At 37.5% G+C, this 13507-nt stretch overlaps 1 protein-coding gene across 11 annotated transcripts in view; it reads right to left on the reverse strand.

Moving 5' to 3' along the window:
* FHOD3 (formin homology 2 domain containing 3) overlaps positions 1-13507 on the reverse strand; it is a 403933-nt gene that overhangs the window by 114337 nt on the left and 276089 nt on the right. For all 11 annotated transcript variants that reach the window (XM_054057577.1, XM_054057576.1, XM_054057575.1 and 8 more), the window contains exons 8-10: positions 10152-10246; positions 3697-3840; positions 1095-1333 (exon numbers count right to left, since the gene is read on the reverse strand). In XM_054057577.1, coding sequence (XP_053913552.1) covers positions 1095-1333; positions 3697-3840; positions 10152-10246 — 478 coding nt within the window. The remainder of the gene's footprint in view (positions 1-1094; positions 1334-3696; positions 3841-10151; positions 10247-13507) is intronic.

The following is a 13507-nucleotide window of genomic DNA, read 5'->3' on the forward strand; positions in this document are numbered from 1 at the left end:
CTGCAGTCTTTTATTTTCCTATTGCCCGAAGTCATCAAACTTTAGTCAACTTAGTTTGCTTTGCAAGAAGTGGTACTTTACATATAACACAGGATTTTAAGGGTCTAGGTTCACATTCAGTACTAACCAACAGAAACCTCTAAAGAACTTCCCAAATATTATAATCAACACAAGATATGCCCTTCATGGAGCATGCTTTGGTTTTGTAAATATCACCTTCAGCCATGGGATGACAGTATCCGGCTTTAGCTATCTGCAGTGTATGTATCTTCATCTGAGCTAGTCAGCCAGATTCCCTTTATAGTCAACAGAGAGAAACAGCCAGTTTCAGAGCATGATTAATCTTTGTTGAAATTTCAGGCATGTAGAATACATTAGATAACTGAAGGTCTACCAGTGCTTGCTGCTCCCCACTGACATCAAAGGGAGGTAAGCTGATCAGATGTTTAACTTAGGCAAAATTAATTCCAGCCCTCTTGTGCAGGACTCGGACACGTTGAGGATCTGCAGCTCCCTTCTTTCCGAAGCAAGCATAGACCAAGCCAACCATTATAGGGCTTGCAATGACACTAGCTTTGACTGACTCCAGTGTTGTGGACTGCTGTTCAACTAATGATTACTGTCTTTCTCTCACTAATTGAAAAACATTAGATATATTCACCTCTACAGTGTAGCCTCAAAGAAAAATATTTAAGCTGGAATGCCAATTGCAAAAGGGAAAAAAATTAACTATAGCATATAGAGGACAAATAGCTCTGCATTAATGTGACTATGCCCTTATTACAATCTCCTATTATGTGGTTATATTGTATATAAAATCTGTCAATGGATGAAATTAAGCTTTGTCAGTTCCTGTATCGAATGCTGTTCCTCATGTGGTTTGGGTCCATTTACTTAGAGCAGATGGTGCCAGAGAATGTAGCTATACAGACAGGTCACCTACACATCCATTTTTTTTGTTGTTTTGTTTTAACTTTAAATATGTATTTTTTTAATTCAATGGAAAGAAAAAAAACTCTCAGACTAACAAAGTGGAATGAACATAGCGGAAAGTAATAGGGGAAAAGAAAGTATTCCCAAGCTCCTGCACTTACCTCTCACTGAGACCTTCAACACGTTGCCCGTGGCCTAGCATGAAGTTAGGGTTTGACTGACTGCATGGACTTGCTGGGGCCGATAAAGTGCTTTTGATATTCTGTACCGAGTGCCTGCGGCTTCGTCGGCGCTCTAACCCCCTTCGCTCTGTAGCACCAAGACTGGCCCTTCTCCGATCCTTGCGCCCACTGGGAGGGGGGTCAGCACTCTCATCTCCATCCTCATGTCTCAGTGTCATCTGAGAAAGAAAGGAAGAAAGGCTAGGCTTCTGACAGGTCTTCACACCTAGGCTTTAAACTGATCTCAACATGGGTAACTCCCATTAGCATCACCATTTCTATAGCTATGTCTGTAAACTATCTATTAACTAATGTCTATCCTTTAGTGTGATGTAGCAGCTCTAATAACGGAATTATAAACTGCTGTTATGTATAGAACACTACAGGACTTATAATAACACATTGATATATTTCTAAGATTTTTTTTTGTCTTGGAGAGGATTATTTGGTTTGGGGGGTTTTGTTTGTGTTGTTCCTTTTTACATAAGACTTAATTTTCAAGGAAGCTGCACAGCGCTGGACACCTAGCTCTCTCTATTTCCTTCTAAAATACTTAGATGAAGTCTTAGCTCAAGTGAAATGCACAGAAAAAAACTCTCAAGCATTGACTGAATATTTCCTCATGTTCTGACATGACACTTGCAATGATCGAGTGAAAGTTACAGCTTACAATTTCAGAAAGTATTTCAGAATAGTGCCATCATTTCTTCCCAGCCAAGGAAGAGATCAGCAGATGTATATGCAACTGCTTTCCTCTTAAAAATCTCCATTTTGACAGATCTCCCTGCAAAGTAAATGAAGGAATAAAACCTAGCAAACAAAACTATTTTTGTGAACTGGTACCACAATGGATTAAAAAAAAAAAACACAGACCACACACCTCCTCTAAGCCTCCCAGTTTTTAGGTTAGCATAATTACTTTCACGTATGCCTTTCATGGAAAATTCAGTACTTCCTGCCAGTTCAGAAGCACTGTCAATACAGAGAAGCAGATGTATAATATCAGCAAAGAATGATGCTGCAAATAGCATGGTCACAATGATATTTGACAGAAACTTTTGACACAGGCTGGGAGCTCATCAGCTGGAAATAGTAGAGGAGTAAAATATAGGTGCAACACCTAGTATCTTGAATTAGAGCATGCTGCTGACATGCCAATGTGACATACCTCTTACAGAAACAAAACAAAGTTACTGGTGGATCTCATCTGAAATGCAGCATAACATTTAAGTAATCTTTATATGAGAAAGGCAAATATGCAGAGGCACAGAAAAGGGTGATGTGGGTGATCAGAAGAATGCATATCTTCTTGTTTCTATTAGTCTTGTTATTCTGATAATGGTTACCAGAAATGACTTCAACAAAATACAGGCAGGGGGAAGTGTGGTATCTATGCTTTAGATATGTTTTTAGGGTTTAAAATCTATTTCAGTAAGGAACAAGAGATTTTTCAGATAAAGCACAACATTGGCAGGAAAAAAAATAGGTATAGGCATGTCTGAATTTAGCCTGCTCATCAAGAGAAAGATGGCACCCAGCTAAACTAACTGCTAATTTTGCAATCAAGCTTTTCAGTAGGTACACCATGTGCAAAAAGCCCCCTGCATTTAAGAGTAGTAATCATCATCTAAAAAGGATTTTATAAGCTGATACATCTGGCAATAAAAAAGGAAAGAACATGGAGCCCTATCATTCTCATGTTCCTGTTTTGGCCTAACTCTTCCTGCATATTGCCGTATAATAAAACTTAACTCTGCTAAAGTTAGTGAAGTGATATGTGTGTAGAGATGATGAAGATAATGGAGAATCAAACCTACTAAATCCTTTGTTGAACTTATATGGAGATAAAGTAATTTCACTTCATCATACCAGAATATGACTTCACAATTACATATGAATTACACATTTATAACATCAACCTAAATCTTCCCACTCCAACACTTCACAAAGTCTGAAAAGAGGTTTATATAAGAAACTGGATCTCCTTCCCTTACATGTAAGTACTTCAGAAGCAGTTATTTTATACTTAGGTGCGAATGTGGAGTCACTCATTACTCCATTGCTGCAAATTGTATAGAAGGATCCGGTCCAATGTTAACTCATAAACAAGGAATTGCTGGGTATTCAGCTGCAGAACAAATATTTGTTTTGTGTATTGTGAAGCTGAGTTCAGCTGAACCTTTTTCATGAGCTGAATATTTTGCATATGGAAAGAACTTCTACTTACTACAGATGTGTTAGTAGCAGTCTGAGAAAGTTTTAAATGCAGGCAGAACTGCCCCTAAGGAGGTTAGTAAGTGTGTTGGTTTGCCCCAGGTATGCACCAGCTTCAGTATGAAATGCATTTGCATTAAAGGCAGCTATGTACCACAGCAGGTCACATACATGAATGTGTGCAATACTTCTAACAACCAGATGTTTTTCTTTTGAAATGAAGTAGATAACCAAATTTCACCTAGGTTACATTCCCTCCCCTTCACTGCTCTCAGCTTTGAAGTTTGCCCAAGCTGTAAGATGCATAAAACAGGGCATGTTATGTTACCTCATAAATGTTAAATTGCTCAACTAAATCCAAGTCTGTTCCTTTCTTGTTCAAGTGTCTCTGTGAAATAGCTTCAATGCCTAGCTCTTCCAGACAGTCCACCACATCGTAGAAAGAGTCTTGATCTGGCAGCCCCGACAGCGTCTAAGAATCAAAGGAAAAACATTTAAATCTGTTTGTTTTGAAAAGAATTAAACAAAGGTTTTTAAAAGTGGGTGGCAAGTGGTGCTATGTATGATTTCAATAAAGTAAACGGGGGATTAGAGACACCGCTAGCAAATAAAAAACAAGTGGCACAGCTTTTAACAAACAACTCTATGCACTGTGTAGAAAAATTTATAATTGGCAAAACAAATCAATGTTGTTATTTCATACAAATAAGTATGGAAAATGTGGGTCTTTAAAATACACAGTTGGATTTCTCCTGGCTTCTTTCAAGCACAGATTTGAAGAACAGAGAATGTTAAAGCATCAAACAGAGGGATAAAAGCAAAGACAAAGAAAAAATGGTTTACCTAAAAACAGTGAAGCTGATTTCCTACTGATTCCTGTAAGTCTGGCCTTAAGAAGAAAAAGTCCAACACACAGCTGTGTGATGTCAGGACAGCAGGAAATATCCTGCACCATGTGCCTACTGTCCTCCACACCTGCATCCTCCCAATACACAAATTGTTTTACATCACAGAGATATCGACTCCTTAACTTTCTTCTCCTCTGTCCCCTTAAGAGGTCTCATTAAAGGTAGACTGGCTTCTTAACCACTATAACATGTTAAGAGTTACTAAGTCTAGATTATCAGGTGAGTTGCTACCAGTGACACTGGAGAGGAGATTTTCCACACTAGAAAATAAAGAATGCCAATAAAAACAGCTATTGAAAATTGAAAATGAACTCATTGAGTTCAGAAGTTTTGATGGCACCTGCTCTATGTTCAAGAGAGAGAACTTCCACCCTATTAATTTCCCTCTTTTTTCTTTTTCCCTTTGGTGTATTCACCAAAATAATAAAAGTAAGGAGGTCTTCTGCAGCATGACCTGTATACCACAGTATGTCACGTCAGTGTATGCAGCAAGAGGGATTGAACCAAGCCACTCAGCTTTACTGCAGCGTTCCATGGAAGGAGGATGTGGATATTGGACAACTTTGTTCAGAGCACAAGTGAATTTCATCCACCAGAGTCCCGCTGACATTTATGAAGACAACAGAAAACACTACTATTCTGGTTTGCCATTGATTTCTACTCAGCTTGTGCTGATTTTTCACCGCTTCTTATGGGTGATGCAGAAAAATTAGTGTAATCCTGGGCTCATTGAGCAGAAACTACTGAACATACTGTGCAACCTACTTGCAGAGCAACATACACCTCATCACAAGAATCATTTTATTCAGAGCGTTCTGCAAAATATATGAGAGCACAGACTCTAAGCAACAGTTATTCTGGATCAGTGCACCTGAAAGATGCTTACTCTGAAGTATTTTCCTCGCTCATATTTAATTAAATAAGTAAACTACCTATAATCCCTGTAGAGGTGAGAAAGAGCAAGAGACAGAGAGAGCACACATGAAAACTGGGCCCTTTCAAGAAAGAGTTTCATCTTCTCATGCCTGGAGTGGGATGAACTGAGAATACTGGTTTCCTGGAGCTCAGCTTTTCCAAAGTGGTTCTGAGCAGCAGAGCACAGAAGAGAGCAGCCACTCTGGGCCATCTCACTATACCAAGAAGCTTTACATTCAGAAAAATTGGTCTGAATTACGTGAGTAATAATAGACAGTTGACATACCCTGCCCTGTTAAAGCACCTCTTTCTTGTGAAATAAGGCACTGTAAAATGTGTATCACTAACTTACTTTTAAATTTAATTTATTTTTTTTTTTTTTAAGTAAGCACAACACAGCAACATTTTCTTCAGTCATTAGAGGATTATGCCTAATGCTTAATGTCTGGTGAGGTTCACTACAAGAGGAATGCTTAGCGTAAACATAAATAGAGTGCTAGGGCTATATGTGCAGGGTTATATGTTCAAGCTCTACCTAGGAACTTGCTGCTGTTAAAGACAGCATTTAAGCCTCTTTTTAAAACCCACTCAAGACCATGAAACTAAATCTTCCTTAACAGTATTGAAAATAGATACCATGTACATTTTGTTCTTTCCTAGACTGACACCTACAACTGAATAGAAATCTGAGGAATAAGCATATGAAGCTATCATATTGTAAAAACGATGAAGCTTTAACACGGATATGGAAATTAACAGAAAACAACATCTATCAGGTTTTCTCTTGCTTATGAAAGAAGTAAACAGCAGCTATGCAGACCTGAATGTCTTCAGGAACAATAAAACATGATGTCTTATGTGCAAAATGCTGGACAAATGGTCAGATCTTCTGCACAGATATGAGCTTTTACTTCTTAAAGTATCAGGGAATGGTCTTAATGTTGAGATGCAGATCACCCACTTTCAAGTATGGCTTTTTAAAAATCTGAGGTCAGCAGGCTGTAGACAGGGAAAACAGTCGCATAAGGTAGTATTTACTGGCAACCCTGCTTTTGTCAGCAGTCTTTTATTGGTTAATATAATTTAAAATCATGCAGCAGTGGAAATTCAATTTTCACTGCATGCTACTGGCCAGAACCGGGCAATTGAACTTCTAAGCATACAAATCAAATATTTTTTCTTAGCACAGCTGGTCATTAAACTCACAGATCCATTTTTGGTGCCTAGCACATATTAAATTCAATTTCTAGCATTATAACATTAGATGTAAAAGGGCACCACTGGTGTCACAGTGTCAGTTCAGTCTACCTCAGGAGGAAGATTTTTGCAGTAACTAACACAAGGGACAAGAGGTACTTGCATAAATGACTGATTAATTCTAGTTTGTGGCACTAGAAAACAAGAGTGGGCCCACATTTTCTTGATGGCTTTAAAAAGGAAACAAAAGCCACAACCAGCAGACCAGAAGTAATAAACTGTGCAGGTCCTTCCAAAGTCCTTGCTTATTTCTGACTACCTGGTTGAGTTCAAAATGACACTCCTATAACACAATACACACAATAAGTCCCAAATACTTCCTCCTGCTCTGAAGACTGAACCTTCCAAAATTAAAACCTGTCTACAGAATTAAAAGTTTGCCACTCGGAGAAGCAAGTTTAAACCATACTCTGTGGTTTGCTTGCTGAATTTTTTAATATTGTCATTACTTTAGATCAAAACTGGGATTTCAAATCTGAAATTCTTCAGAACTCAGGTGTACAAAGGAAGCATGAATATGAAAGTCAAGACTCATTCCTATGCCTCTATCCAGTTTTGGTTGGAGTACTCATCTCTGAATTAAGATTTTTATTTGTTTATTGCATGACTGCCACAATTGCTTTCCTGAGACCTTGCAGGAAAGCCTATACAGCTTTGACTTCTCTCCTCTTAAGTGGCTGCTTTTGGAATGGTGAACTAATTTAAAACCAACACCCCAGCCTGAGAGTTTTGAGCTTGATATATCTTCTTAACACCATTTTTACCAAAGCCTAAACAATACATTTTACCTACCACTAACTCTAACAGCCACATTGGAGAGAAAGGCAAGAAAACTAATGAAGGGGGTAGGAAAAAAAAAAAAAATATGGAAGTGCAAGAGCCAAATATTTTCCTATATGATAACACCTACTAGACAACACACTCAACTGGTAATAGCATGATAGTCTCACCACTACATATCCTCAGTTCCATTTCTGAACAAAACCCAACATAAATCAGTCCCAGGCTGTGCCTGGCTTCAGACTGAAAGGTTCTCTTTATTTGCAGTTTTTAAAATGTGTAGCCCTGGATGATACTGTCTAGTAAAACTAATAAGTACAGTGCCTTTTGTCATTTAAAACAATCACAGTATAAAGCAGTGGTGCAGAGAGGATATGGACAACAGAAACTCCATCTTGTGTACAATGCTTTACATGCAAGTTCCAGTATGAGCGCTGTTCTGGTTACTAACCCACCCAACAGACTGGGCGTCACTAGAGGGGTCACGCTTCAGAGAGACATTAGGTAACTATTACATGCTACAGTGAAAAGCAGTACAAGGTAAATAAACATGCTTAAGGATATCAGCCAAGTTTTCAATTGCTTAGAGATAGGAAGAAGCATCTCTTGTGCATGTGCTTTCCTAGGAAGCACAATTTCTTCTAAAACAACATGTGTGACCAATGGCAGACAGAATGTAAGATGATCTTTGTTCCATTATGTTATTTGTGATGTTCTTAAGGCAGGTAACTGAAAATCAATGTGCCAGCTGCTGTATTAATGCCACATTGGCCTGAAACAGCACTTTTTCAACAAGAGCTAATGGACCACAGGCTGTTGTATTCTAAGATCCCACTAGCAAAAACAGGCCTGGAAGCTGGTGCTTACTTTTGTAGTCTCTGTAGCTAAAAAACTTTCAGTGCTTAATCTGACTACATCTAAATGTATTCATTCTTATACACATCATAATTATTTTATCTACCTATTTCTTTAAAATGTATTGTATGATACAAGAGAATAAGCAATATTGAACACGAGTAAAAAGCAAATCCACAGTAATTTTGCAACTACAAAGCTTCCAATGTAATCTCAATAATGAGAGGTTTTATAGCGAGTAGACATCAAGTGAATTGAATGCAACATAGAATTTTCTTTCTACATTTCATTTGTAGGGTTTTTTTTTTTATATGAAGGAAACACAAAAGCTTTAATCTATCTGGACTTCAGTAATAAGAATGAACAAAGCAGAGATTAGAAAAAGATCTAGGAGATCACAGTAACTAAATTAAGTAAGATAACAAAGGTTATACGGGAAGTATACCTAACCAGAAGTATCTGCACTGGGATCAATCTCATTTAAGAAATTCATTGATGTCTAAACCCTCCCAAATTAAGAGAGGGTTAATGAAACGTCAGTATAAAGTGGTTAAGTATCAGCAAAAGAGAAGGAGAGGATAAAAGAATTGAAGCAATGTCTGGGCAGATGTGCTTTCTTCTCCTGAGCAGGAAGGAAAACAGTCTGTAAATGTATACATGGAGAAAAAGGAGTAGAAGTATGCTTCCTTAATGCAACCCCTTGTGAGGACTCTGCCTGCAGTGAAAACTTTGACATTTCCTTGCCTAGAGAAGCTGAAACCATCTGAGCTGCCTTTGTATTCTCTGCGGGGGAAAAAAATTACAACTGTGACATGCTGCTTGCTGTTTTCTCTATAATCATGAAAAAAATCCCATTAAAAACATCATAAAGCTGTCCATAAGCCAGGTCATAATTATAAGTCTGGCATTGTGGGATTCCTCCCTTCCTTGATCTTCATAACTGCCTTGCTCCTTTGACTGAGAGATGCTTTTTCTTTTTCTGTGTTTTTAAAGAAATACCTCCTCCTAAATATAGCTTTAAATGTAGTGGAAAAAACTCAGACTAAAGAAATCAACCATAGGATGATAAAAGAGTGAACATAGAACAACATTTTTGAGGTCAAACACCATGTAGATTACAATTGTGCAAACAATGAAAATAATTATCTCAGAAAGAGGAATCAGTAACAGAAAAAGTGAGGTGTAAAAAACAAAGACATAAAACCTAGTCAACTCAGCTCTAGCAGCAGCTACAAACAGAAAGATAAAAAGCCGGTGATGCCTTCCAGAAAGACCACATCAGTGAGTTAAGGTGGTCTATTAAAGAAGATACTTAATACTGTGAAAGCAGGAGCAAGGGTAAAATTACAGCAATATTAGTGATGTCACTGCGAGAGGGTTTATTCCTCTTGGGCATCATTGCTGTCATTAAGAAATTATTTTATCAAAAACACCCAAAGCAACACACTGCTCTAAATGTAGTCATGAGCACAGTAAGCTGCAGCACTCATACCACGAGGGAGTACTTTGGAAAACGTTTCATTTTACTGCAAAACTACTGCAATAGAGGACACCACAAAATACAAATAATGAAGAAAAAAGAACAACCTTATTTTTTTTTTTTTTAAGCAGAAACACTCTTACTAGCACTCAGACCTGTTAAACTAATTTTATTTGGTCTGCAGTTTAAAAATAAATAAATAAATAATCTGAAACTAGAAAACTGGGCATAATGCAAGCCTTTGTGAGCATGTGATCTTTTCAGTGGCACTTGCTTTCATTCTCTCTTTGGATAATGTGTTGAGCTAGATTGTTGAGTCTTGTTTTACATTGTGTTCTCAGTGTTGGGAGAGGAGCAATGTCATAACACACTTCTGCACAGCATCTAGCAAAACAGGAATTCTGCTCTTAGCTGCTGCCTCTGGGTGTCTGCAACACAAGTAACAAGAGTGTGCTGATTGATTACAGCTTGTCCTGGAACTTCTCTAGGAGAGGTCTCCATAGCCATATATTCTTAAGAGGGAAGATCATGATACAATTGAAAATGCTAATATTATCTCTATGAGTTATGCTAACAAAGTAAACAAACCTTGTTAACCAAGGTCATTGCGTAAACCAGTAGTTCGGTATCAACCCCATCTTTCTCCTCCAGGATCTCCATGATGTTGGACCACGGCTTGGCTCCTAGTGGAAAAGCAGAAACCATTGGTGATGGTGATACGAATGGAAAGCTACATCATCGACATTTATCCAAAAAGTAGCAAAAGTTGGAATGATGTAACTGGGTGGAAGATCAAGCAGAAAAACAGTTATACCCAGCTTCCTCTACAGTCTTCCACGCTTCATGGAGAATGAAGTTAATGCAGTTAGTGAAATCTATGGTGCATCTCAATGCAGCGATCTAAAATATGTCAGGTGGACTTCCTGCAGAGGTACCAGTTTCTCTCCTTTGATGATGAAGGAAGTTTTGTTATACCAGTTTGATTTACAGTGAACTTCTAAAATCAGGAGAGAGGAATTTTACGCCACCCATCACAGGTTCACGTAGGCTTAGATAAATCTTCAGCAAAAGTCTTTATGCAAAAGTCAGTGCATTTGATGCTTATTTTCCTAGTGATACTACTAACTTACGCTGCATTAAGTCCTTCTAACAAAACAATGTGACCGAGTAACACAGTTTTCTCAAATTACAGGCCGTGTGTCTTGGATGTAAGAAATGATCAATGAGGGGAAAAGATTTTTGCTGTGGTTCTTACTCAAATTATTTCAATAAGAAACCCCTCTACAGAATTTGCAGCTATCTTTCTCTCATATTTCCACTACGTACAGTTAAAATTTGTGCTTCTAGTTCTGATGTACTTGCTTGATTTGCATGTTGATTTGCATTTGAATGATTATCTGATGCCCAAACCCAAGTGGCTTAGTGAATTATTGTGCCAAAAACATCAGACAGAAAATGCCAGGCAGGCTTAAGACAACCTTGTGTTGAAGCTACCTTGCAAAACAATCCGATTGTATTTGTCTAAAAGGCAGATGGTTGCATTTACTAAATAAAAAGTTATTTTACCCAGGAAATGCAAGCAAATAATGAAAGATTCTTATTAAGTGTTTTACTTAGAGTAAAGTTAATTGTGGGAAAGAAAAAGCAGAAGGTTTTCCCTAACTCGGAGATACTCAATTCAACTACACAAGTGTAACTGCAAGAGTCTTTGAATTTCAGAAGGAAAAATGCAGAGTATCCTAACAGCCCACATTCCCTGAACACTATATGGGGATAACGATACTTTGAGTTTAATCAGGCAGTAAAATGCAGATGTTTCATCACCACAACCTGTTGATGACTGATCAGTGACTCTGAGGTTAAAACTCTGCATTACTCTCACAGTGATAATGGCCCTTGTTTACTCCTGCTAGTGTTATATAAATCTCCTGCTATGTGGAGATCAAATCTCTGCTAAACAAGGATCTCCATTTTCAAGACAATGTCAGCACACTGTGTGGACAAAACTACTAATGAATACATAGACAGCAATATTTCTCCTGTTTTCCCTTCTTTTTGAGGCTCTCTCTCTTTACTGCTGAATAATAAATCAGAGCTTCCTTAGCTCAAGCAAAATCAAAGGGGTGAGGACTCACTCTCAGCTCTCCAAATGTATTTATGTACACTACTAATTAACCAATTCAAATACATGGCTGTAATGAAAATACACTAGATACCTCTTTACCAGATTCTCTATATATTAACAGACATTTTGTGCAGTACACTTTCAAAAGACATGTGGAACAAATTCGCTCAGCTTACAAATGATATATGATCAACAAGAATGATATCCTCACTACAAAAATGTCTTCCTGTGGTTTCCAGTGAAAAATAAAAATGGAAGAAAATAAGAAAGAGAAACAAAATGGGGAAACTATGCAAGTTTCTGACACCAAGTCGACAACAACATAAAACATTAATTATTTAATCCATTCTGCATTGTTCAGTGAGTGTTCTTCTAGGGAAATATGCCTTTATTTTGCAGGCAGGCTTTAGTCTTACTGGAGCAATCCTATTTTGTTTTTTAAAGACAGCATCCTGTATTTGATATTTTTTGCCTGAATGTGTCTATACTTCTCCATTACCATCAAAGAATATTTTCAGGATCACCTTGCTGTTTTCATGCAAGGATGACAAGTAATGTTTTCCTACTCGTGCTCCTACTCTCTTCTTCAGAATACAATTTAAAAAAATCGTTAATCAAATAGACTTATTAGTAAGGCAGGCCTGTAATAACTCATGCATCTTTCTAAGGTTTTAATTCAGGTGCTGCTATGAACCTTAGGCAATTTCAAAAATTTAGCCTTAAATTTCAAATTCTTCATATATTCCCTAACTAATATCAAGAGGAGGCAATGCTATTAATGATTTCGATAGAGCTACTCTAACTTTTCTTTTCAAATGCTATTTTCTTCATTATGATCTCAAGCTGAAAAGCAAAGAAGTGAATATGGAAATAGCCATAAAGCCATCTACCCACATGGGGACAGGGCAGTTCTGGTGTGGAAGTTGCATCAGGTACTCGGTGCATTCCTATACTTCAGTTATTATTCCTTACTAATATATAATGCGAGTTTATAGTTTACAATCTATGATCTGACAGCATGGGATATGTCTGCTGTCATCCAATCTCATCCCCTGAGTCTGGATTTCCAAAGACGTTGTTCCTGGAGAGTCATCACTTAAAGATGAGACCACAGGCTAGAGTCTACATGACAAAATTAAAGTTCAAGGCAATATTTTTTTAATGATGAATTCATAGCAAAAGATGTACAGAAAAACTTTGTGAAAGATACCTTGGAAAATCATACTCTAAAACATTTGGTAACTTTTCTAAACTCATTGTTTGCTGTTGTAAAACAATGACGCTCATACCACAGAGATGAAAAACATTAGGTATATTTTCTCTTTTCCCTTAAAGGGCTATCTGTATTGTGGAGTGTATTAAAAGCTCTTCCTTTGTAAACAGAGAGTAACATCTGGGGAAACTATTATGCAGCACTAAAAGCTACAGCTTCTATTTTCTGTGTAAAGGTCAGACTATAACAAATCCTGAAAAACTCAACTCTAGATTGGGCAATGCAAGTATATTTCTAGTAAAAAGTGTACATCCATTTAATGTTTATATGTTATGTAGCTTATTTTTAAAAATAATAGCTGTAATAATTTATGCTTGTCAAGTCTCAAGAAGGTTTACTTTCCAGCATGTCTCCTCCACCTGACTGTGATGTGAAAGAACGACGATGTAAGAGAATGATGATGTTGGATCCCAGTAATTCCTCTGGGAGGAGACTGGGATGCTGGGTTAACCATATGGGATACCCATAAGGTTATGACTTCCATGCAGGACTCATGGCAAAATTGATAGGAGTGATGAAACAGGCTCAATGAAGTAAAACAGCAGA

The sequence above is a fragment of the Cuculus canorus genome, chromosome 2, assembly GCF_017976375.1.
Source record: "Cuculus canorus isolate bCucCan1 chromosome 2, bCucCan1.pri, whole genome shotgun sequence".
Taxonomy (NCBI): Eukaryota; Metazoa; Chordata; class Aves; order Cuculiformes; family Cuculidae; genus Cuculus; species Cuculus canorus.